This window comes from Macrosteles quadrilineatus, unplaced genomic scaffold (assembly GCF_028750875.1).
Source record: "Macrosteles quadrilineatus isolate MER2022 unplaced genomic scaffold, UCM_ALF_1.0 Scaffold_1__1_contigs__length_201487025, whole genome shotgun sequence".
Classification (NCBI taxonomy): domain Eukaryota; kingdom Metazoa; phylum Arthropoda; class Insecta; order Hemiptera; family Cicadellidae; genus Macrosteles; species Macrosteles quadrilineatus.
The window spans coordinates 45,892,003-45,918,440 of NW_026542594.1; the positions used below are offsets into that span (position 1 = coordinate 45,892,003).

Genomic DNA, 26,438 nt, shown 5'->3' on the forward strand with positions numbered 1-26,438 from the left:
TTCATTGCATTCGGTAGCACGAAAATATACGTAGAAAAGACCACTTAAGTACAGTTAAGGGCTAAAGTTTGGGAATGGTGGCGCTATCTGTTGACATTAGATCAAACCATCAAACTCAATTCACTTTGTTTACAACTAAACATATGAACGTAGTTTGAAATAGTTTTTAGGTTTAACCACAGACTGCAGGACTTATTACTTCCAGAGCAAAGGCAGAATGTTATATTTTGATTTAAAACATCTGTCTGGTTCATAAAGAGTTTCCTAGCAAGACCTGATAACAAATCCCTATATATAATATGTGAAGGCGATTTCTACGAAACACTACTCCTCCGTTAATAATGGACGGATTTTTACAAACGATGTGTCAAAATTAAGTATTTTTTTGTGTAGACGCCCCCTTTCACCGATTCCTGCATTGAAAGCACTCGGGCTTTGCCCCAAAGACCATCAAAGTCCCAATGTATTGCTTATGAAGAAAATATTTTGTTTATTTTAACAGACAAATTATTTGTGTTAATTACAGCTGTTCATAGTAAACACATGATACACGAGTTGACTCTTTTAAGTCATCGGAAATTGTGACTGTTATTAGCTTTGAACGCCTGTAATACTTTGCAATTGCTCGAATTCGAGCAACATGTATACTAGTATTTATAAAAATAGCTAACTCTGTATTATCTTAGCGATTGTACAAAAATATCAATGCATAAGAAGTTTCATTCAAACCGTAAAACCCTATGCTATATTATTACATTATTATTATACAGTGAAAATTTATTCGTAGCAAAGTAACAACACGCGCACACGACTATAACACTACTGTAGGTGTGATGAAGACCAAGACTAGACCAACGTCAAAAGTTAGTGAAGAGCAAAGAGGTGTAGGAGGAGGAGAGGTTTGTACAGTTCGGCCAAAGTTTCTGTGCGCGTGACCAGATCTGTTTGGGTCTAGGCAAGGCGGTTGGCGGGGGTAATTTTGTGAAAAAAATTGTGTCTTGCTACTCACTCACCCCTACCCTCACGCACTGCCAACAACCGGTATCCGTAAGTTTTAGTTCGGCTAGTAGTGCGACCCCGACCCGTCCACGCGCACAGAATTTGTAGGCTGTTGCCTGTTCTTTGACTCAAGCGTGTTTGGCGCGCAAATAGCGTGCAGTACAGTACAGCCAAAACTTCTGTGCTTGTAGACCGGTATACTAGTCGAACTAAACATTCGGGTCGGTTATTGACAGTACAGGGGAGGGGTGAGTGATGAGCAAGACACAAGTGGTTTCAAAAAAGTGCCCTTGCAAACCCCCTCACCTTTGCCCAACCAGATCTGGTCGCGCACAGGAACTTTGGCTACTGCCGGTATTGCAGTTGTTTGTGGAATTTTTCTGCACAAAAATTTACCCGAGTAAATTAACGGTAGCGTACAAAATACGAAACGTGACAGTGGATTGGGCCGTTTAGTATTTTGAATACAATAATATTTTAACTCGTCATAAAGTTAAATATTATTATTACTATGAATCTGATGGGGAACTTTAAAGACGAGGTGGACTTAAGACCACCTGGTCCTTTCTTCAAGTAAATCTCTAAACGTATATACATTACAAATTGTACATCAAAGTAACTTCAAACAAAAAATAACAAACTAATGTATACACTGCTTAGTTAATATACATTATGATATCACTATTATGAAATTATGCAGTGGTTTTCTTACCAGATTTAACTAGTTCGGTTACCATCATCACTGTCTATCTGTCCGGGTAGTACTTTGCAATCGAGTTTAAACTGACTTAAAGATAAGACCTACATTTTAAATATCGGTCAGAACTTTATGACAATGAAAATATCACTGTATAAAAATAGGCTGGAGTTGACAGAGACTTGTTCAAATGTAAAATACCCCCGCCGCAGCAAACCTGCAGACTAAGCGAATTTCCATTTGAATGATTTGATTTACACTGAAATGTCTACTTAAAAATATAACATTTATTCCCGATTTAAATAGAATTAGTTTAACAAGTACTTAGGTTTGCTGCATCAGGGAGGGTAAAACTGTTTTTTTTTTGTAAAATGTTAATAGTTAGTAAGAAATAAAAACGTTTTCCAAATTTGATCAAAATATGTTCATAAACAAGCAAACTACAACAGTTTACTTATTCTCCATAAGAATAACATGGGAATTTTAAATTTAAAATTTTTTTGAATTTTCTCTGTAACCATTAGGCGCATAATAACGCTTCAATATACTAAATTATTTGTTTTTTTAAGCTCTACAAAATGGTTTGGAAAGAAATTGCAAAATTTTATGTTTTTTTGGTCAAAAATGGGAAAAACCTATTTTTACCCCATAAAACCCCCCGTAAACCCCCGTTCCCATGGTCCGATCATGCTGGATCGCGAACTCGTTCGAATAAACGTAGGTTTACACGTTTGTACCAAATATCATCAAAATCGGATCGTTTTTGCTCGAGTTATCGTGCTAACGGACACATATATATATATATATATATATAAATATATATATAAATATATATATAAATATATATATATATATATGAATTTGAAAGGATGGTGTTTTAAGCCTCTAGGGACCTCAAAACAAAAAAAAAAATCGGTCCCGCGTCCAGGTCTTACCATGAGTACTACGGTAATAGCTTATTCCCTATATGGGAAATTCGCTAAAAACAATTATTTAGCTTTAAGTTACCATATGTATCTTTTATCCATACTATTATATCAAATTAGGTAGTGTCTATCTGTGTTTCAATCCCGCCCGAACTACTGAACTAATTTACCTGCAATTTGGTATAGTCTATCTACCAAGGAATGTCATAGACCTCTTTCATCACAGCTGATTTCAGTAAATAATAGGGAATTGTATTTTAAATAACACTAGCTGTTACCCACGGGCTTCACCCCGTTTGACTTGAGTATTAATAAAACTATTGATTGGTTAAGTTAACCTGAAATTAACAAAATACAGTAAAACAAAGAAATAATCACACCTGATTTTAATAAGGTAATAAATTGAAAGAATAACAAACAAATAAGTACAGCTGAGGTATTTTTAACATTAGGTATATAGATATTTCCCTTTAGAAAGGAATTACGACCTTAAAGGGCAAGTTATGAAATAATAGATAGTTTGGCGCAAGGTTTCTCGTCATGACGAACATTTTAAGTATATGGTTTATAGGGGTGTGACTTGTAGTTTTCTCAAAAGTTCATGGGTACTTTTGGCTTTATATATAGATATGCCCAAAAGTACAAACTAAACACTTGCTTAGTAACTTTTCACGTGAAAGTTGTATAGTTCTTCTAAATTGGTCGCTATTAATAATTACTCATTTGCCTTACCTAAGATATCCTAAGAAATTTATACTTTCCAATTAATATAGTTTACAATTAAGAAAACCCATACAAATACACGGATTGTACAAACGTAGGGATGCGTGTAACGATCGTGTTGTATTTATCTGATGTCTGCTTAGTGCTGTGACACCACCGACTCACGGACTGGGGGCGCTCTGCTCGCCAACGTGATCCACTGGCCCTGTCTATACTGATGTTAAGAGTCATTTATAAATGTAGGATAGCCTCTATGATAGAATAATAGGAGATATGACAAGCCTGAGCTAAATGTTGGGTTCAGAAATACATTCCTGTCCTGGTAGAATATTATGAGTATTACATTGCATTTCATCAACATTTATAAATATAGCCTATTTAATATATTTTTATGACGTTTTAAAGGTTTATACCTAACTTTTCCGTTTTTTCGTTGTGCATTTTATGTGACGATGGCATTGGACTATTGTCAGCACTGGGTCCAGCAGTGCAACGTATAGATCACCGATCTAACAATATTTCACCGTAATCAGCAGCAAACATGAATAAGGAATTCAAGTTATTACAACAGACGATCTGACATCCCGTCAACATGACACCTCCAGTTGGGTCAACGAATATGCTAAAAAAATAACTAGATAATTGAGTGTGCCTACTTGCTTCCTGTTTTGTATACAACAAAAATATATTTCAACAACACATTAACTCTGATGTGCACTATCCCATTGATGAAACAAAATTATACAAAGACAAATTTATCGCAAAGGCAACAAAATCGGTCATCCAGTATCAATTTAAATAGTTGTTTTTATTTCCGGGACCTGATAGCTGAGGTAGTTCCCCAGCTTCGCCCCCAGATCTTCGACTAACCACTGCACTACAACGTGACGTCTCCAGGTTGCTAGGCTACCAGGGCTAGGACCCGAAACAGTCAACAAGTATATTCCCAAATGGACTTATTTATATCCGGTCGTCATACCACGAGACATTCCGTCAGTGAATGGGAGGCCCACACAAGGGTGGAGATCGATAAATTACTCAGGACCTCGAAAAGTCTTATAAAGTACTAAGTCCCCAAAATACCACGATTATGTAATTTTGTGTAAATTCTTGAGTCCCGAAAAAGTCAAGTGCCCAAAATATCTTATATACATACGGGAATTCAGGTCCTCAAAATACTGCAATAGTGTATTTTCGTATTAATTCTTGAGACCCGAAAAAGTCAAGTCCCCAAAATGTCTTATACACTACATATATATATATATATATATATATACATATAAATATATGAATTTGAACGGATGGTGTTTTGGGCCTCTAGGGACCTCAAAACGAAAATTAAATCGGTCCCGGGTCCAGGTATTACCATGAGTAATAGCTTATTCCCTATATGGGAAATTCACTAAAACAAGTTTGAATAAATATATATATATATATTGTATATGTTTTTGTATTACAAACTTTAAATTGTTTCAATTCTTTGACAAACGTGAATGATTGTAGGCTTTTGTTTATATGTTTAAATATGCAGAGCCCTCCCACAACCTATGATTCCCAGCCGCTACTGTACAAGCCTGCAAGTGTTTCTCTGTACAGTAGAGTCCCGCAAACTCAGCGTAATGTGGACTGGAAGGGTGCCGAGTTTGTGAAATGCCGGGTTATCGGGAACTAGGGTTAAAAATAAGAACAATACAATTTGTAAGCTAATTAACTACCTCTTTTATTTAGGTGTATTAATAGGTATTACAAGTCAGTATTAAGTCATCAGATATAGTACAACAAATCATCTGTACGAGCTGAGAATGATTTGACTTGAGCTGGCTTGAGTCCATGTTTAACTCGGACTCAAAAAATCACTAATTTTCTGAGCCAGATGATGGCCGAGTTATCCAGACTGCCGGGTTATCGAGTGCCGAGTTTGCGGGACTCTACCGTATTCCCTAACTGTTGAGTACCAGTACTGTTGAGCATGCAACAGTGATAAGCCAGACAGTTATGAAACCTAACACATCTGATTCACTATGTTTTGCTGTTGGCTACTGTAGTTACCTCGACTGATGAGCTCCTTCCCTTCCTCCATCAAATCAGAGGTCAACTCGTCGTCGTCCAAGAACTGCTGGAAGCCAACCAATGAGAGAAGCCGAGATCCAATGCTGAAGTAAGTGGCCAAACAAAATGCCAGTATCCCCATCGGAAAATAAATGTTGAATCCATCAGAAATAATTGACACTACATCCATATGTCCCATCACCTGGAAAAGATTAATGCAATGATTTAATTTTAAGTATTATGGTTCAAACCAATCCCAATCAGTCTTTCAGTCTAGGACACATTCTATTGTGCAAATGTACTGGCAATTCATGTATTCACGAGGCCAGTAGAGGAGGCAGGTTACTTGCCTCTCATGTATTTCAAGTTACCTGAGGCAAGTAACCTGCCTCCTCTACTGGCAATTCATGTATTCACGAGGCCAGTAGAGGAGGCTGGTTACTTGCCTCTCATGTATTTCAAGTTACCTGAGGCAAGTAACCTGCCTCCTCTACTGGCAATTCATGTATTCACGAGGCCAGTAGAGGAGGCTGGTTACTTGCCTCTCATGTATTTCAAGTTACCTGAGGCAAGTAACCTGCCCGCTAACTGGCCTTGTGTAAACACGGCTTAAGAGTTTTCTATATCTCTGCTATTAATTTATTCAATTATGTTGATATAGGAAAAACAAAAAAAATGTTAATAATTCTGGAAAGCCAACATGCGGTAGAGTAATAAAATTAAGTAAAATGTATGACAACACATTCACAAACAAGCAACTTACAGCTATTATTTTACTCTCCTTGGTGAAAACATGATAGATACAGTAAATGCTAATTAAATGGACTGATTGGTGCACCACTTTGCTCAGATTAGTGAAGTTAAAATAATACAAATGTGAAGAAAGCAGTGCTAGTTTGGAACCAGGAATAACAGTCTTCAATCATTACTGAGTTGTGGGAGCTAGTTTAAGTGGACATGAATGCTTCAAATGGCCAACCACCAGGAACATTTCATGTTAGCATGTCTATACAAACACATTTACAGCCTGCAGCGGATAGCGTCTGTTGGCAATTATGTGGACGCTAACTCAACGCTTATGTCCATGCCCTACAATTTCTTTCCTCTCCACGCCAGTGCCATTTTTATTTGAAGAATTACATATGAGGATGTACTTAAACGCTTTTAGGGAAAGTTGTCCTAACCGATATGGTGCCGAGAACCCAACCCGTTCCTGTAGCACTGAAGTCCAAGTGCTACACGCTATACGCTAAACAAGAGGTTAGTTTATCATTTTCAACCCTCTGTTTACATGCAAGTAAAGAATTAAACATCCAAAAACTCCTTGCTGGGAATTAGGCCTTCAGCCATAATAATGACAATGTTATCATAAAGAGGGCAATTTGAGTTGACAGCGTTATACTAGTGTATAGCAAACGACTAGGTGCACTTCTCAAAAGCATGCTAAGAAAAAAAACTGCATAGGGTACAGTGTTATTTTGGGTGAGGTTCATTTGTCCGAGTTTTCAACTGTCCGAGTTTGTCAAAAATTACAAAATATTAGAAAAATCAGTTGTCAGAGTTCCATTTGTCCCAGTTTTGATAAATAACTAATAATATTTAGATAAATCAACTGTCCGAGTTTTCATTTTTCCGAGTTTATTAAATTATAAAAAAATATTGAAATATCAAGTGTCCGAGTTTTTAACTGTCTGAGTATGGTTTAAATAATAATAATATTTGGTTAAATCAACTGTCCGAGCTTTCATTTGTCCGTGTTTTTAAATTATTTTAAAAAATATCGAAATATCAAGTGTCCGAGTTTTCAACTGTCCAAGTAGCGTCAACATCAAAAGTGACACCGCGTGCCGAAACTAGCGTGTAGGCGCCTGGTCAGAAGCCGATGTAAACCTCTTCTGCGAAGAAGTCTGGCATTGAGCGAGATCCCCTCACGTCAACTTAAGAAAAATTATAAAATTTATTTTAAATTATTTGATTATGAAATTATTTTTTTTAATCATAACTAAATTTAAAACTTTTAATTATAAAATAAAACTGTCGTCACCTAACACAACCAACCAAACTTGCTGATGATATAAAAAAGATATAAGATAAAAATCGAATGAAGGTTTACTAATAAACAAAAAATAGTCCTGTTTATAAAATAAAATTATAAATGCCTCAAATTCTAACAAAAAAGATGTACAGTTAATAAGTAATCAAATTCTAAGCGAAATATTTATATTATCAGCAAGTTTGGTTAGTTTGGTTTGGTGATGACAGTTTAATTTAATAATTAAAAATTGTTAAATTAGTCTTAGATAAAAAAATATAATAAAAAAATTATAAAGTTATTTTTAGAATTTTTCTCAAGTCCACGTGAGGGGCTCTCGCACAATGCCCGACTTCTTCGCAGAAGAAGTTTACATCGCTTCTGACCTGGCGCCTCAGACGCTAGTTTTGGCACGCGGTGTCACTTTTGATGTTGACGCTACTCGGACAGTTGACAAATCTGACAAATGATGTGATCCGCATTTAGTAGCAATGCAATAATAAGTATAATATCAAACCACACCGACCTTAACCCTAAAAAACTCTGGTAACCTTTATACCTGTGTATAATACGTCTCCATGTTGTTGTTCTTAATGATGTGGCTGTCCATGTGTATGAGACCCAGGAAGTTGAGACATAGAGGAGGAGTCAGTCGGCATACCATCCTGGCAGAGACAACACAATACATCACTCTACTGTATAAGATAACCCCCAGTAAAACCAACAACCTACTTCAAAAACCGACCCAATCCTAGAGATTTATACAGTTTGCAGGTTCGGTTTTATAAATTGATAAAAGCTTTGCTAAACAAGAGAATGAAATAACAGTATTGGAAGCAAGAAACAAGCATTCCCGTTTATTTGTACAGGTATATATTTTCAATATGAGGTTGAGACCAATTTAGCATCTGCAAAATATAATTTATGTTTGTTTTTAGCGAATTTCCCATACAGGGAATAAGCTATTATCATAGTACTCATGGTAAGACCTGGACCCGAGACCCATTTACTTTGAGGTCCCTAGAGGCAAAAAACACCATCAGTTCAAATTCATATAAAAAATATATATGTCCCTTAAAACGACAACGAGCAACAATTATCCGATTTTGATGAAATTTGGTATAAACAAGTAAACCTACATTTATTCGAACGAGTTCGCGAACCAGCATAATCGGACTATGGGAACGGGGGTTTATGGGGGGTTTTGTGGGGCAAAAATTGGTTTTCCCCATTTTTTACCCAAAAATCATAAAATTTTGCAATTACTTTCCAAACTATTTTGTAGAGTTTAAAATAACAAATAATTTAGTACATTGAAGCGTTATTATGCGCCTAATGGTTACGGAGAAAATTCCAAAAGATTGTAAATTTAAAATTTCCATGAGAATAAGTAAACTGTTGTAGTTTGCTTGTTTATGAACAAATTTTGATCAAATTTGGAAAATGCAATTATTTCTTACTAAACTATTAACATAAAAAAAAAAAAAAAACACTTTCACCCTCCTTGGTGCAGCAAACCAAGAGTACTTGTGAAATTAATTATATTTAAATAAGGAATGAATGTGATATTTTTAAAGAGACATTTTAGTGTAGATCCAATTAGGCAAATGGAAATTCGCTTAGCCTGCAGGTTTGCTGCGGCGGAGGTATTTTTTTTAATTCTTGAATTATCTTAAATACAATAATTCTCTATATGGTACAAGCTATAGCTTACTTACATCCCAGAAAATATGAGACTGTGTTCATCGGTCTGATGGTGAGGGGCCAGGTAGTAATAGTTGAGAACTCGTATCCTCAGAATAGTAGAGTACGCGCAGAAACACAAGTACGCAATTATCACTGTAGACAGCAGCTGCAATAGACCGGTGAGGAAATAAGTACAGAAAATATAGTTAAGACAGGTACTAATAAATTTTAAAGAGGATAAAAAAGTTTTAACTACTGTAGTGATGGATCGGTTGCTAATTTTATCAATTCACTTTTTTTTCAATCAATTGTCAGTTTTCTTCCATAAATCACTTATTTGAATAGATTTTTCCCCTACTTATGCAAAGGTGAGACATATGTCTAAATTTCATCTTGTGTATTGCCTTCCGGATTACTTCATGAATTGTATACAAGAGGTTAAGTTACCTTGATTCTGTCCAAGTAATACTTAAGTCGTCATTAGTGCGACCGGTTTCGATGTCTATGGCATCATTGTCAAGCTGAACGTAAAAATCGCTCCTAGGAGGTCGTCATGAGCCTTGAAACACACGTTGTTACGTAACACATAACACGTACACAAACAAAAAACGATAAAATGCATGGCCACACAACTAATTTACAACACGGCGGCGGGTACGGGGTGTAGGTCTAGACTCCTCTCCCCACCTTCCCCCTCGAGTTATCAGCTGTTGATAATATTTCGTCGATGTTTAAAGCTGTCTCATAAATTATATTGGATTCAAACGAGGATTTATCACTTAGGATGTGTTGGGGGTGTTTTTCGCCGGCCTTGTAAATTTCGTATTCCTCAATAGTATCTAATAATCTTCCTCTTCCTTTATGGGATCGTAGAACTTCTAGATTGGTGTTAAAATCTGTATATTCATGGTTGTTATTAATTAAATGTTCAGCAAATGCGGAGTTAGGTTGGTTAACTGATGGTTTCGGGAGATGTTCTTTAAAACGTGTTTTAAATGGGCGTGAGGTCTGACCAATATAAAAGCTTGGACAACTGTCACAATTCAGTTTGTATACACCTGAATTTCCTGTTTGATCGTCACGGTTTGTTTTCTTATCTTTTAATACTGATGAAAGTTTATTCAAAGTTTTAGATGATACGATAACTTGGTTTTTAGACATTTCTCTGCTTAATGTATGGTTGAGATAGCTGCCAAATTCGGTGGAAACGTATTTCGGTCTGTCTAAGGTTGTTTTTATGCGGCTATTTTTGTTCTTATGTTTCAAGATTAGTTTGTCGATGATATTGCTCCTGTAACCGTTAGCTATTGCAATATATTTAATGGTATTGACCTCTTCGTTGTAGTTTTCTTCAGACTTCGGGATTGAAAGTAATCTATTAACAAAACTGTGATAAGCTGCCAATTTCTGGTTTTGTGGATGATGTGAACTATTATGGATGGTCTGGTGTGTGGTTGTAGGTTTTCTATAGATTTTAAAAACGAGTTTGTTTTTATCAGAACATCTTGAGATACTAGAAAAGGTCTAGAAAATTCAGTGTTTTATTGCTTTCGGTTTCGAGAGTAAACTTTATGTTTTTATGTAAGCTGTTCATGTAAGTTAGTAGCATTCCCAACTGTTGCTTTGTGCCATTAAACAGGACAATAGTGTCGTCTACATAACGATGATAAAATACAATTTTTTCTCTCAGGCGGTTTTTATCAGACCATAAATGTTTATTCTCAGGGTCGTTTAAATATATCTCTGCTAATATGGATGATAGCGAAAAACCCATCGCTAACCCTTCTTTTTGTAAAAATATTTTGTCTTCAAACTGGAAATAATTCTGTTTCATAATAGTTTCGGTGAGACTTATGAGGTCGTTTACTGCTTCTTTGCATAAAGATGAGTTTGTTAATAAGTTCTTTTCGAGTATTGAAAGGGTTTCATTTACTGGTACATTTGTGTACAGATTAACTACATCGAATGATGCTAAAATGTAACTATCTTTTAGTGTGACATGATTTATCATATTTACAAGATCAGTACTATTTTTTAGACTAGAACTTTTGTCAAATTTGACCTCGCGTCGTATTGTGGAGTCCAATTTCTTTGCAACTTTGTATCCTGGGGATGGAATAAGCCGGACATACCCATAAGGCCACTTGTAAATTTCATTCCATCCCCAGGATACAAAGTTGCAAAGAAATTGGACTCCATAATACGGCGAAAGGTCAAATTTGACCAAAGTTCTAGTCTAAAAAATAGTACTGATCTTGTAAATATGATAAATCATGTCACACTAAAAGATAGTTACATTTTAGCATCATTCGATGTAGTTAATCTGTACACAAATGTACCAGTAAATGAAACCCTTTCAATACTCAAAAAGAACTTATTAACAAACTCGTCTTTATGCAAAGAAGCAGTAAACGACCTCATAAGTATCACCGAAACTATTATGAAACAGAATTATTTCCAGTTTGAAGACAAAATATTTTTACAAAAAGAAGGGTTAGCGATGGGTTCTCCGCTATCATCCATATTAGCAGAGATATATTTAAACGACCTTGAGAATAAACATTTATGGTCTGATAAAAACCGCCTGAGAGAAAAAATGGTATTTTATCATCGTTATGTAGACGACACTATTGTACACAAAACTACAATTTTTGTACACTAACTAACTATTTTTGCACACTATTGTATACAAAAATGGTTTGACCAAAATGTTCTATCCTTAAATGTTTCAAAAACCAAATTCTTACCAATTTCATTAAGAGATACTACTGATTATAACTTGGAAAATATTTCAATTCACTGTTGTGGCAACTTTTTAAATAACCTTTGCTCTTGTGAGCAAATTGAGAAAGTAAGTTCTTATAAATATTTAGGTGTGGTTTTTGACAATCGTATGAAGTGGTCTGACCACATACATTTTTTAACCTCTAAATTACATAAATATATTTTTGCATTTAGGAAACTGTGTGACATATTAACAACGCAGGAAATGAAGCTAGCATATTACGCCTATGTCCAGTTGTTACTTTCATTTGGCATTATCGCATGGGGCGGAGCTTTTCCCACTGTTTTAGAACCTCTCTTTGTCCTTCAGAAGTTATTACTCAAAGTTTGTATCAATAAGCCAGTTCGATACCCCACTAACACTTTATTTCGTGGATTATCCTTACTCAGTGTAAGACAGTTATTTATTAAATTTCTTTCAATTCATGTTTTCAAGAACTTTGATTCTATTTTTAACCAAACATCACATTCTTATAATACCCGATATGCACAGAATGTCGGAATAACTACCTCCCATTTCTCCAAGTCTTACTCATTAACAAATTCCTCTTACATTTCTGAAGTTTTATATCGTAATGTTATCTCCCGTTGTAATTCTTATCATTTGTTTCATTCTCCATCGATTACTATTTTCAAAAAATGCATCACTGGCTGTCTTATAGAGTGGGGTGTAGATGAATCAGAACTCCTAATCAAAGCAGAGTACAGGCAGACTTGACCCTACTTTATTCTCTCGTAATTATTACTGAATTACTAACATCGAACATTCTTAACTATAGTATGTCTATGCCCTCCGCCTTGCCTCATTCCTCAAATTGCTCATTTCACTAATTTAGCCTCAGAATAGTTGACAGTACTTTACAATTATATTAAATTACTTGTTATTTTTAAGATTTTCTAAATATTTATGAATATTATTGTTTTCCAACAAATACGTAATTCACTGATAGCGACTGAGCCTACGCTGAGCGACTGAGCCTAGGCTTCCAGCCCATGTAGGCTTATTTCCTAAATGACTATATTAACATAGCTTTCTCTGAAACCTCCATCATTTGTTATTATTAATATTAAGTTTACATGTATTTTTATAATTACAGTATTTATTTTATTCAAGCAATAGCTAGTAAGGTGTCTGTTTCACTGGAAGTTTATGTTTATATTTTACTCTGTTGAATATTTTTGGAAATAAAGTATATTTTGATTTGATTTGATTTGATTGTCCTGTTTAATGGCACAAAGCGACAGTTGGGAATGCTACTAACTTACATGAACAGCTTACATAAAAACATAAAGTTTACTCTCGAAACCGAAAGCAATAAAACACTGAATTTTCTAGACCTTAGTATCTCAAGATGTTCTGATAAAAACAAACTCGTTTTTAAAATCTATATAAAACCTACAACCACACACCAGACCATCCATAATAGTTCACATCATCCACAAAACCAGAAATTGGCAGCTTATCACAGTTTTGTTAATAGATTACTTTCAATCCCGAAGTCTGAAGAAAACTACAACGAAGAGGTCAATACCATTAAATATATTGCAATAGCTAACGGTTACAGGAGCAATATCATCGACAAACTAATCTTGAAACATAAGAACAAAAATAGCCGCATAAAAACAACCTTAGACAGACCGAAATACGTTTCCACCGAATTTGGCAGCTATCTCAACCATACATTAAGCAGAGAAATGTCTAAAAACCAAGTTATCGTATCATCTAAAACTTTGAATAAACTTTCATCAGTATTAAAAGATAAGAAAACAAACCGTGACGATCAAACAGGAAATTCAGGTGTATACAAACTGAATTGTGACAGTTGTCCAAGCTTTTATATTGGTCAGACCTCACGCCCATTTAAAACACGTTTTAAAGAACATCTCCCGAAACCATCAGTTAACCAACCTAACTCCGCATTTGCTGAACATTTAATTAATAACAACCATGAATATACAGATTTTAACACCAATCTAGAAGTTCTACGATCCCATAAAGGAAGAGGAAGATTATTAGATACTATTGAGGAATACGAAATTTACAAGGCCGGCAAAAAACACCCCCAACACATCCTAAATGATAAATCCTCGTTTGAATCCAATATAATTTATGAGACAGCTTTAAACATCGACGAAATATTATCAACAGCTGATAACTCGAGGGGGAAGGTGGGGAGAGGAAGACACGGCGTCAGTCTAGACCTACACCCCGTACCCGCCGCCGTGTTGTAAATTAGTTGTGTGGCAATGCATTTTATCGTTTTTTGTTTGTGTACGTGTTATGTGTTACGTGTGTTTCAAGACTCATGACGACCTCCTAGGAGCGATTTTTACGTTCAGCTTGACAATGATGCCATAGACATCGAAACCGGTCGCACTAATGACGACTTAAGGATTACTTGGACAGAATTAAGGTAACTTAACCTCTTGTATACAACATATGTCTAAAGTTGTAACTTGTGTGTTGAGTTGGGCTTCATAAGGAGGTGGTATTATTTCCAAGCAAGATTTGGTTAGAGAACATACCCTGACCTTATTTTTATTTTTTACTTAGTCTTTCATTATGTTGTAATATTTCATTTCATTTAATTCATTATTTAGTATTAATTTTTTTTTAAATGTTAACTTTTATTCATACACCTAATAATCACTCCTCAGAAAGGCTGCCCTAATATTCATTTTCCTAATTTATATCATTTCATTAATATGTTCAATTAATCATTAATAATATTCATTCCATAGCCTATATTTTTTTTTTCAACACCCACAACCTAATTATTTATTAAATATGTAAGAGAATTGCAATACATCAAAATTTCTTATAATATAATTTCAAAATTAGTCCATAAGGAATCAAAATTTAAGAAGCAGTGAAAGTGATCCCATGTGTTCAACAATCAGTGATGTGAACATTGGAATTGAGAGAGAAGGAAGCCATTGAGAAGTTGAAATTATTAGAAGAAGGACTAAAAATTTTTACCTAAGTTAAATCAAATTCATTTATCAAGAATCAAGTTCATTTCAAGTTTCAAGTTATATCATATAGTAGCCTAAACCTCAAGAGGACTCAACTCAATCATTATCTTCAAAATTAAGTATAACCTTTTCTTTAAACTCTTTTAAATTTTGTACTAATTGGACTTACCTTTTGGACAACACCAAAATTAGATTTTCCATTGTTGAGATTGTGTAAATTTAACACTTTAATTAGGCCTATTTGGACACTATTGAATTTATTAATTATCAGCATTCAAGCCAGCACGACACCCTACCCTGAGAGATGTCACATCTAAATTATTTGAACCTTTAAGTTATTATTCAAATTTATTTTTATTCCAATTTAATTTCAACCCCATACACCATTGTCAATCCTTTCATTGTAACGTCAAGCCTTTTCTCATTGCATGTTAATTGTTCATCTGTTTAAATAAAACACCTTTTGTAATCCATATCTTTGTTAACTTATTAACTTTGAACATTTATAGAATAGGCCTAGCCTAAATGAATATTGTAAGGTGAGTTTACAAATTGGCGCACCAACGTGTTGGCTTGAATAGCTCATTAACTTTATTGCAATTCTCACCATAACTAGCCTATAAGTTTGTTAGATTTAAGAGTTTGCATTGTTAATTTGTCCCGTAATTGCCCCTGTTTCCCAAAATAATCAACACAACAACATCACATATTTAATAACCACGCATGACCTAACCAATTTTACATTAAAATGTCGGAAAATAAATATAATTTACGGCCTAAACGAAACTACCCGTCTCTGAATAGAATGTTGAGTTCAAGCGACGACGCCGAAGACGACATAAATGACAGAACACACGGCAGCCATTTTGAGCAACCAGCAGAATAACAACAAACCCGAGAAGAAGCCTCAAATTGCAACGACCACCAAACGTTCACCGGCTCCGTTGACCAATCAGACAGCGTTGATTATTCGATTTTAACCGGTTTTGTTCCGCCACTTGAACTGCCTCCAGCCGAAACGTCACCGACAAAAAACACAATTGTGCCGTCGTGCCGAATGCAACCGGACTTAAACGACGTTCCCCGAACCTCGACAAATGTGATGATAGACGATATTGCAGACAGCCGTCGAACAGCTGATATCACTCAAACACAGTCTCAGTCCGTTCATAATGTGAATCACGAGCTCCTTACTCATTCCGACACTTCAACTGATGAATTAAACGTCACAAATCCTCCAGTACAGACACCCACAATCGATATGAACATGTTAGTTAACCTTATGACCAACTTGAGTAATAAGTTTGAACAAACCAGTGCTGAATTAAAGTCAGAAATAACTGCAGAATTAAAGTCAGAAATCCGTGAAACTAAAAACGAAATCCGTGAAACTAAAAACGAAATCCGTGAAACTAAATCAGAAATCCAAGAAATAACAAAACTGCAGATTAATCAAACTGAAGCTAAACTAATTCAAACCTTTAACAATAAAATAAACGAAACCTACCAAGAAATCCAAGCTTGTAGAAACGCATTTGAATCGCAAATACGTGAAACTAGAGAAAGTCAAATTGAAATAAAATCAGAAATAAATGCCATAAAATTAACACAAAGTATTTTAACTGAAGAAACAGCTAAACTAAATGATCGGCTAATGTTAAAAATTGAAGACTCTCAAAATCAGTTGAAGCAATTTGTTGTTAATAGCATATCAAAACAACAATCTAATTCAGAAATAGAGCATAACAAATTCCAAGAACAAATAATCTCAACAGTAAAATCACAGTTAGAAGAACATAAATCTAATTTTGAGCAGAAAATAGAAGAAATCACAGTTAAAACACAACTTGATAATGAACGTAACTCAAAAATAAATTTAACTGCCCTACAAAATGAAGTATTGCCTAAAATCACCCTACAAACTAGATTAATTGAAACACAACAGCTCGAAATTCAAACTCTCAACCAAAATTTAATCAAATGTGAGTCTGAAGTAAACAACTTAAAGCAAGCTAACCCAATAAATGGACAAGCAGGTGCGATTCAAGTAATCTGTAGCGGTAATGAGAACAATGATCGTCAATTGCCGAAATTTAATGGACGAAGCGGTAACCCAATGGAATATCTGCGCAAACTTAAGCGATATTACGAGAGAGGGATCGAAAAGAATATGAACTGCGATCAAACCGAATACCTTAAAGACCTATTGGAAACGTCATTTGAAGGACCCGCATCCCGATGGTTGCAGCTAATCAGATCAGACATTCTTGATTGGGACCATTTTGCTAAGGAATTTGAGTGCAAATATTGGAGTCAAGCCGTCCAAAGAGGAATAAAAGCCAAGATTGAGTCTGAAAAATATCGAGCTAATGGAACCTTGAGCCGTACGGATTATTTAACAGAACGAGTACTTTTATTGCAATCCATCTCCCCTAGTTTAAGTGAAGAGGAGATCGTATCATTATTGGCAGAGCGATTCGATCCAATCATCCAGGATAGTGTTATTGTGCAAAATATCACCACAATAAGAGCCATGGAACGACTTCTACAGAAGGATGACATTCGAGACGGACCGAAGAAAGTTAAGAGCTACAACAACAGTCATCAGAACAGCAGACCGCCTAGCCCTAACATACAGAACCAGCAACGTTATCATGATCGATTTACCAACCAACAAGCTTACGTGCCCAAGATGAACCGCCAGAACTACCAACACAGCGATAACCATGCACAGAACAACCAACGTCATTGGAATCAACAAAATTACCGATACAACGGAAACAATGGTAATGAGTACCAACAGTACCAACGGGCACACCGAGACAACAAACCATACCAGCGTGACCACTACCCGGACCAGAACTATGGCCAAAACTACAATTATAATCGGAATCATCCTACTAAGGAACAAAACCAAATATGTGCGATGTTTAGACAAAATCCCAACTTGTCTATTGCCCCGACTGCTCCACCCATGGATCCACAATTAAACAGCCACCATTCAAGTTCTCGTTTTCCACAATCTCCACAGAGGTCGGAAAACCACTCGTCGTTGTAGATTACGGCCGAGAAAGAGTTATGTTGCCATCTGATCCTTCATTAAGAACAATGTCGAAATACTTAATTATGTGATAAAAACAACTTTCTCTTAGAAGATGAATAATAAGATATTTAATAGTTTCAAACTTAATGAAGCCAGTCATCCTTAGATTCTATGTACTATCCGCCCTTAAAATGGATTTGAATTTAATACAAATGAAATCAATATGCAAATCAACAATAATAATGTCACAGTGAAGTTTAATTTGTGTCATCATGAAAGACAAATATGTCAAATAGTAGTTAATAATAATAGCCATAGGCCAAATAATAATATAAATGATAATTTTGATAATATGATGTACAATAAGTACCATAATAATATAATATATATGAGTATGATAGCACAACACACAACTTCAGTGATCAACAAAGTAATCCACTAAAGGACAGCACATTGACATTTGAGGAGATTAATACATATCGCCAAACACATCAAACTATTAAATAAAATGCAAAAACGTTTTCTCTGAAGAATGAAGATATCTTATTCAGACCTTATCACATATCTGCTTCAAAATGATCATAGAAGAGGAGATGTCAAATGGTGAAGAAGATCTGAGCGACATAAACTCTCAAAAAATTGTGTAAATAAATTCCGATTCAATCCATATTAATCAACGACGGGCAAATACCATGATGCATGGTTATACTCTTGGAGGAAAATCACTTTCCAGATCATCTGTTGTTAAGGACCTTGGTGTGACTTTAACATCTTCACTAAGTCCCGATGCTCACCTTGATGCCATTAGTAGAAGAGCAAACTCTGTTCTTGGTTTTATTATTAGAGTGTCTAAGGACGGGTTTTCGCCAGAAGCACTAAGGACTCTTTACGTTCAACTTATCCGCCCTATCCTTGAGTACTGTTCTCCAGTGTGGTCACCGTATCAGCTGGGCCACATAGAACTTCTTGAGGGAATACAAAGACGATTCGTTCGAATTGTTGGACTGCAGCTGGGCTTTCGTTATGAAGATGTACCCTTGGACGAGCTAAGCCACCTCCTTCGTCTTCAACCCTTGTCAGTCAGGCGTAGAATCTCCGATTTAATGTTTCTGAGGAAGATAATCTCAGCTTCAGTGGACTCACCTGAATTGTTGGGAAGAATCGACCTTCGAGCGTTGAAATCGACAAGATCAAAACAACTGTTTGAGAGGAGATATTGCTCTACACAATATGCGTACCACAGCACTATGCCACGTCTCCATCGCCTTGGAAACTGTCTTCCAGAACACCTGGACTTCTTCTCCATGTCCGATGAAGTCTTTAGAAATGGGCTGAAGAGTTTCTTCGCTTAGCTGCTGTTGATCATTATACTGTTACCTTCTTTTTTGTTTCTGTAGTTGTTGTTTACTGTTACTTGTTTTTTTGATTTTTTATTTCGTTAGCTAATTACCAAATTTGTTGTTCCCCATGTTGATTGTTAATTATTGTTATTATTTATTGTATTTATTGTTATTTATTGTTTTTTATTGTTATTTATTGTTATTCATTGCTATTCATTGTTATTTTTTGTTATCTTATTGTTATATATATTGATATATTTTGATACATTCTTATTTATTAGGGTTCTTTAGTCAGGTCATCTTGATGTGATGTATGAATTGTTCTATCAAGTTGAATGAAACTTCTTGCCATGATTATATGTATGAAAATGGAGTTTTCCGTCTGTAAATAAATAAATAAATAAATAAATAAATCAAGTGTCATAAATTATATTAGAGGAGATCGTCATGAACCTTAATCGCGAGTGCGTGTACCTTTTCCCCATTTCCCAAGTGAAAACTGTGAAAACATATCCTTAACATTGCTTCTATTGCTATTTCCCTGTGTCAGGTCATGAACTATCAACCCTCACTAATTTCCCCATTTATGTTTGTTCCTGTGTTTATGTAAATTTAGATTAAGAAGTTTCTAATCATCATCATCCAAAAATATCAATCATTTAATGTGACCCATAACTAGCTTTAAATATGATTCATACTAAATGATTCATGAATTCCATTTCATATTCGTTCGAAATTTGTCCTTCATTCCATATCATACAAATTTCTGAGGAGATAAATTGTAATATTTCATTTCATTTAATTCATTATTTAGTATTAATTTTTTTTTAAATGTTAACTTTTATTCATACACTTAATAATCACTCCTCAGAAAGGCTGCCCTAATATTCATTTTCCTAATTTATATCATTTCATTAATATGTTCAATTAATCATTAATAATATTCATCCCATAGCCTATATTTTTTTTTTCAACACCCACAACCTAATTATTTATTAAATATGTAAGAGAATTGCAATACATCAAAATTTCTTATAATATAATTTCAAAATTAGTCCATAAGGAATCAAAATTTAAGAAGCAGTGAAAGTGATCCCATGTGTTCAACAATCAGTGATGTGAACATTGGAATTGAGAGAGAAGGAAGCCATTGAGAAGTTGAAATTATTAGAAGAAGGACTCAAAATGTTTACCTAAGTTAAATCAAATTCATTTATCAAGAATCAAGTTCATTTCAAGTTTCAAGTTATATCATATAGTAGCCTAAACCTCAAGAGGACTCAACTCAATCATTATCTTCAAAATTAAGTATAAACTTTGTACTAATTGGACTTACCTTTTGGACAACACCAAAATTAGATTTTCCATTGTTGAGATTGTGTAAATTTAACACTTTAATTAGGCCTATTTGGACACTATTGAATTTATTAATTATCAGCATTCAAGCCAGCACGACACCCTACCCTGAGAGATGTCACATCTAAATTATTTGAACCTTTAAGTTATTATTCAAATTTATTTTTATTCCAATTTAATTTCAACCCCATACACCATTGTCAATCCTTTCATTGTAACGTCAAGCCTTTTCTCATTGCATGTTAATTGTTCATCTGTTTAAATAAAACACCTTTTGTAATTCATATCTTTGTTAACTTATTAACTTTGAACATTTATAGAATAGGCCTAGCCTAAATGAATATTGTAAGGTGAGTTTACAATGTACCTGTCATTAGCAGATTTTGTTACAAAGTTAACATCAATACATATCAATTATGAGTTTATCTCATCCTCAAATACATTTTTTAAGTATATTTTATAGCTCTTCTAAAGAATCAAAAGACACAGGCATAGACCTAATTATTTAGAAGGGCCTCTATATACGTTGCTTGAGTTATAATTATTAATAAATACAATTTTTTTTATATCTCATGTTTAACACACTAAAAAGTAGAAAATAATTTATAAATATAAGGAAAGAATAAATACTTGTAAGATTTAAAACTAAAAATGTAGGTGCATGCTAATTTATGATATTCTTCACCAATTCAATTATTTTTTTTAAATCTCAATTAGGAAATATAGATCTAAAGTAAATCATACAAACAGGATGTACTGTGTGAATTTGTTCGTTTCCTATATAGCCTACAGCTACCCCCTCTTATTATCTTTAATACTTTTAATGCTTTTCGATGAAATGGCAACCATACAAAGTAGGTATTTTAAGCCAAGTATGAATGGAGATGAGTGTAGGATGAGTGGCGCGATCTTGTAGTCTTGTTAGTTACTAAGGCCGACATATTCCTTAGATACAGCTGTTAATTAATAGCCCATACAGCTAATGGTAACTAAGGGACCTACAGTTTATAGTGGAATCCGAACCACATTTTTGCCTTGGTATATACGAATTGGTCTAATTATCAGAATAGTAATTATCTATTGCATGCGCCCTACGTTTTGCGTTTTAAATCTTACAAGTATTTATTCTTTCCACATATTTACTGTATTTCTTGATCAATCGTTGAAAGAACCTATTTGTAAACTAGGCTATGGAAACATAGAAAAGTAATAAAATACCACCATTTCAAAAAATAGAGATAATGTTTTTTTTAGGAATTTATTATCGTAATTAGCCTACATAATGAAGAACACCTATAATATCAAGATTCCGACTAACAATGAACGAGGATGTCAGGCCCCGTCCTAGCTGGACCGCAAGAGCGACGTGACCGACGCAACCGTTGGCCGCTGTTGTCGGCTGCAAAATGTGTGTCCACACTGAGCGGCACGACAAGGCAACGCGTCATGGAATGAGGCAGCTGTTTTGGGTGCTGATCCGTCGCGTCGCCGGTGTAGCGCTACAATACAAACATGTTTGTATCTTGAAGCGCTTGTAGCGCGACTGACGAAAGCGGTGCCGCTGTTGCTGCTCAGCTAGGACGCTCCCATTACTTAACATGTGTTTGTATCTGTCGCTGTTGTCGGTCGCGCCGCTCTTTCCGTCCAGCTAGGATGGGGTCTTAGCCGAAGTGCTACCATTTTTCGTAGGAAACGTGGAGTTAATTTTGTGATCATTGCAGAGGTAAACACTCCAAGGTTAAATAAAACTGGTACAATAAGGGCATTAAATATATGTTTCCATAAAAGTCAAGTGATTTTAAAAGAATGTGACTACATCCAAGAAAAGAAACCTTTACCAACTTTCATAAAAGGATTCAATTATTATTCACATTTAAGGCTAACAAAAAACCATCTGAACAACATCAGGTTTTTTAACTCTACATTTCCTCAGGAAAATATAATTGACATTATTGTACAGCAACTAATCAAAATAACGCCAAATGAAGCAAAAAACTTTGACAAACAGGTTATGCAAGAAATCAGGTAGTTCTCAAATAATAAAATACCCCCGCCGCAGCAAACCTGCAGACTAAGCAAATTTCCATTTTCCTGATTGGATTTACACCAAAGGCCCGTCCAAACCGAAGCGGGAAAGTGGCGGGAGCGGTGCGGGAGCGGGAAGGGGGTGAGTGACCGGCGGGAACCAGCGGCAGCGATACGTGGCGGGAAAGAGGTAGCCCACACCGAAGCTGCAGGCAGCGGGAAGCGGGACGACTCCTCAGTTCATTTTCATCTTAGCTACAGAGTAGTTGTGTTAAGTGAATGTTTGTGTTTAATGCGTTCATTTCATGAATCATAATGTAAAAGAAGAAAAAGCTTTGCTCTTGCTAGCAACAGCTGAGGATGAAGATGAAGCTGCAAGACGGCGATCTGATTGGGTTCATGACATTAACCTAATAGACATTTATTTTTGGCGAAATACCACCATACCCTTATGCCAAATCTAAGGAAAGACGAAAGGCGGTTTCAAGGTGGGTTATCTACTTTCCAAAACTACTTTAAATTTTAATAATTTTATACTGAGGGGGCTAAAAAATAACAACTCTTAACATCATGAGCCATGTACCCATGTTTTCCCGCGGTACGAGCGGGAAAATCCAACATGTTTCAAACCGGCGGGACGATCGAACAACGCTGCGGGACGGCGGGAGCGGTACCGCTCTAGTGTGGGTGCTCACATCTAACACCATGTGTTTTAAAATCCCGCGCGGGAATTCGTCCCGCCACCTTCCCGCTCCCGCCGCTTTCCCGCTTCGGTTTGGACGGGCCTTAAAATGTCTCCTTAAAAATATCACATTTATTCCCTATTAAAATAGCATTAGTTTAATGAGTACTTTGGTTTGCTGCAACAGGGAGGGTAAGAAGGGTTTTTTATTGTAAAATGTTAATAGTTTAGTATGAAATGAATGCATTTTCCAAATTTGATCAAAATATGTTTATAAACAAGCAAACGACAACAGTTTATTTATTCTCCATAAGAATAACATGGGAATTTTAAATTTACAGTTTTAGCGAATTTCCCATATAGGGAATAAGCTATTACCGTAGTACTCATGGTAAGACCTGGACGCGGGACCGATTTTTTTTTTTGTTTTGAGGTCCCTAGAGGCTTAAAACACCATCCTTTCAAATTCATATATATATATATATATTTATATATATATTTATATATATATTTATATATATATTTATATATATATATATATATGTGTCCGTTAGCACGATAACTCGAGCAAAAACGATCCGATTTTGATGATATTTGGTACAAACGTGTAAACCTACGTTTATTCGAACGAGTTCGCGATCCAGCATGATCGGACCATGGGAACGGGGGTTTACGGGGGGTTTTATGGGGTAAAAATAGGTTTTTCCCATTTTTGACCAAAAAAACATAAAATTTTGCAATTTCTTTCCAAACCATTTTGTAGAGCTTAAAAAAACAAATAATTTAGTATATTGAAGCGTTATTATGCGCCTAATGGTTACAGAGAAAATTCAAAAAAATTTTAAATTTAAAATTCCCATGTTATTCTTATGGACAATAAGTAAACTGTTGTAGTTTGCTTGTTTATGAACATATTTTGATCAAATTTGGAAAACGTTTTTATTTCTTACTAACTATTAACATTTTACAAAAAAAAAAAACAGTTTTACCCTCCCTGATGCAGCAAACCTAAGTACTTGTTAAACTAATTCTATTTAAATCGGGAATAAATGTTATATTTTTAAGTAGACATTTCAGTGTAAATCAAATCATTCAAATGGAAATTCGCTTAGTCTGCAGGTTTGCTGCGGCGGGGGTATTTTAGAATTTTCTCCGTAACCATTAGGCGCATAATAACGCTTCAATATACTAAATTATTTGTTTTTTTAAGTTCTACAAATTGGTTAGGAAAGAAATAGCTAAAATTTAAGTTTTTAGGGTCAAAAATGGGAATAACCAATTTTTACCCCATAAAACCCCCCATAGACCCCTGTTCCCATAGTCCGATCATGCTGGTTCGCGAACTCGTTCGAATAAACGTAGGTTTACACGTTTGTACCATAGAACTACAACAAGTGGAATGCCGACTCAAGCTGCGCTAGACGCTTAGAAACGAGCCGTCCCTATTCGGCTCCCCCCACCACGAGTCAGTGTTGTGGTGCATAGTGTACTATGCGACACATGCTCCTAGCCTATGTTTTGTATCACTAGTTCACTAGCCTTATTGTTTAACTAATCACTTAATTGAAAACTGTTAATTGAATACTATGACATGCCTGTATACTGCGTGGACATACAAAGGCAAAAATTATCTTGATACATAAAAAAAATGTTCTGCAAACAAAACAATGTTTCATGAGCTTTCCAACTCACACGCATTTTTTAATAACAAGGAAGTTAAGGTTAGATTAACAGGACATATCAGTGTTACTGATGCGTTAGAGTTTCTGTTAATTAGCACAAACTCTGATTTTGAATTTTGAGGAAACAATATAATTTATTCGAATTATGTAGGCCTTCATATTATTTAATTTGATGAAGACTCTTATGACGGCTCAAAAAATTACCCATGAGACTATATGCGTGGTTTTGAAAAAAATTGGATCGATCATATTTTTTTAGAAAAAGCAAATCCCATTGATCACTTTAAAATTTGTGATTTAAAAATTCAAAATGCTGTTGGGTCATTTAACACTAAACCGTCCTCAGTAGGATAAAATGTCTCATTATTAAGAAACTTCACAAATTGGGAAAAACTTCTTAAATAGTAAAATTTCTGTATAAATTTACAATTTGTTTTATAATATAAAATTTTACGGTAACAATGGCCATTGAAATATTTGTGTAATACTAGGCCTAGCTATGTGTTCCCTTTGTTTGGAGTTACTGTATAATAAAAATGCACGGATGAGTTTGTATTAAGCATTTCAATGTTCTTTTTAACAAGAAATACTTGAATGATGAACAAATATGTAAGCGTCAGTATGCTAAGATTAGGGAAGTTGGTTGAGTCTTATGAGTAGGTACTGTAAGTAAACGGGTAATTTAAGGGATCTATGTTTTATAATATACTAAAAAACCTCCGCACCTGTTTTTTAACACGTTTTAACCTACCAAATTGTTAAGTAAAAAGCTAATTTAGTAACTTAAATTATAGTTTCATCTTAGCAAACAAAGTTTCATAAGACCAGGGGCCCATTTCATAATCAACTACAAACTAATATTATTAGTAAATCAGCTGATCGTCCAATGCAAATCTAATGGAAATTAAAAGTTACAAGTTGTAACTTGTAACTTGTAGTTTATTATGAAATGGGCCCCAGTTAGAGCTATGTTCTCTTGTATACGAGCCAGGCACGGGTGTAATAAAAACTGAAACATAGTAAATTAGATTGGCATTTAATTTATGCAGTTAATGTTTAAGAACCAAGTAAATCTATTATCATTATTATCAATATCAATTATTAAGATGAGGATTCCACCTAGGTGCGTATTTTATCCCGAATATACGAGTGGTGTGAGTAAGTTTGAGTGAATAATGAAGCGAAATGTTCTGTGTGGCATTCAATGCACAACAAACAATAAAACCTATGATAAAGGAATCATCACTCAACAATAAATCACCACAATCAAGTTCTTAATAATGATGATAAAGCCTGAAAACCTGACGGAATGTGTAGGAAAACGTAACGCGCCCATTGTAATACATGGGACAGTGCCGCTCGTCCACTGACTCGTTTTCGCTGCATTGAGTCAGCGTTCCATGTTTATAGTTCTATGGTTTGTACCAAATTTAATCAA

General features: G+C 35.0%; 1 protein-coding gene across 1 annotated transcript in view; it reads right to left on the reverse strand.

The window, feature by feature from the left end:
• LOC128982901 (LMBR1 domain-containing protein 2 homolog) overlaps positions 1-26,438 on the reverse strand; it is a 186,681-nt gene that overhangs the window by 57,879 nt on the left and 102,364 nt on the right. Inside the window, exons 8-10 of the mRNA XM_054401962.1 lie at positions 9,145-9,278; positions 7,986-8,091; positions 5,395-5,596 (exon numbers count right to left, since the gene is read on the reverse strand). Of these exons, the coding sequence (XP_054257937.1) occupies positions 5,395-5,596; positions 7,986-8,091; positions 9,145-9,278 (442 nt within the window). The remainder of the gene's footprint in view (positions 1-5,394; positions 5,597-7,985; positions 8,092-9,144; positions 9,279-26,438) is intronic.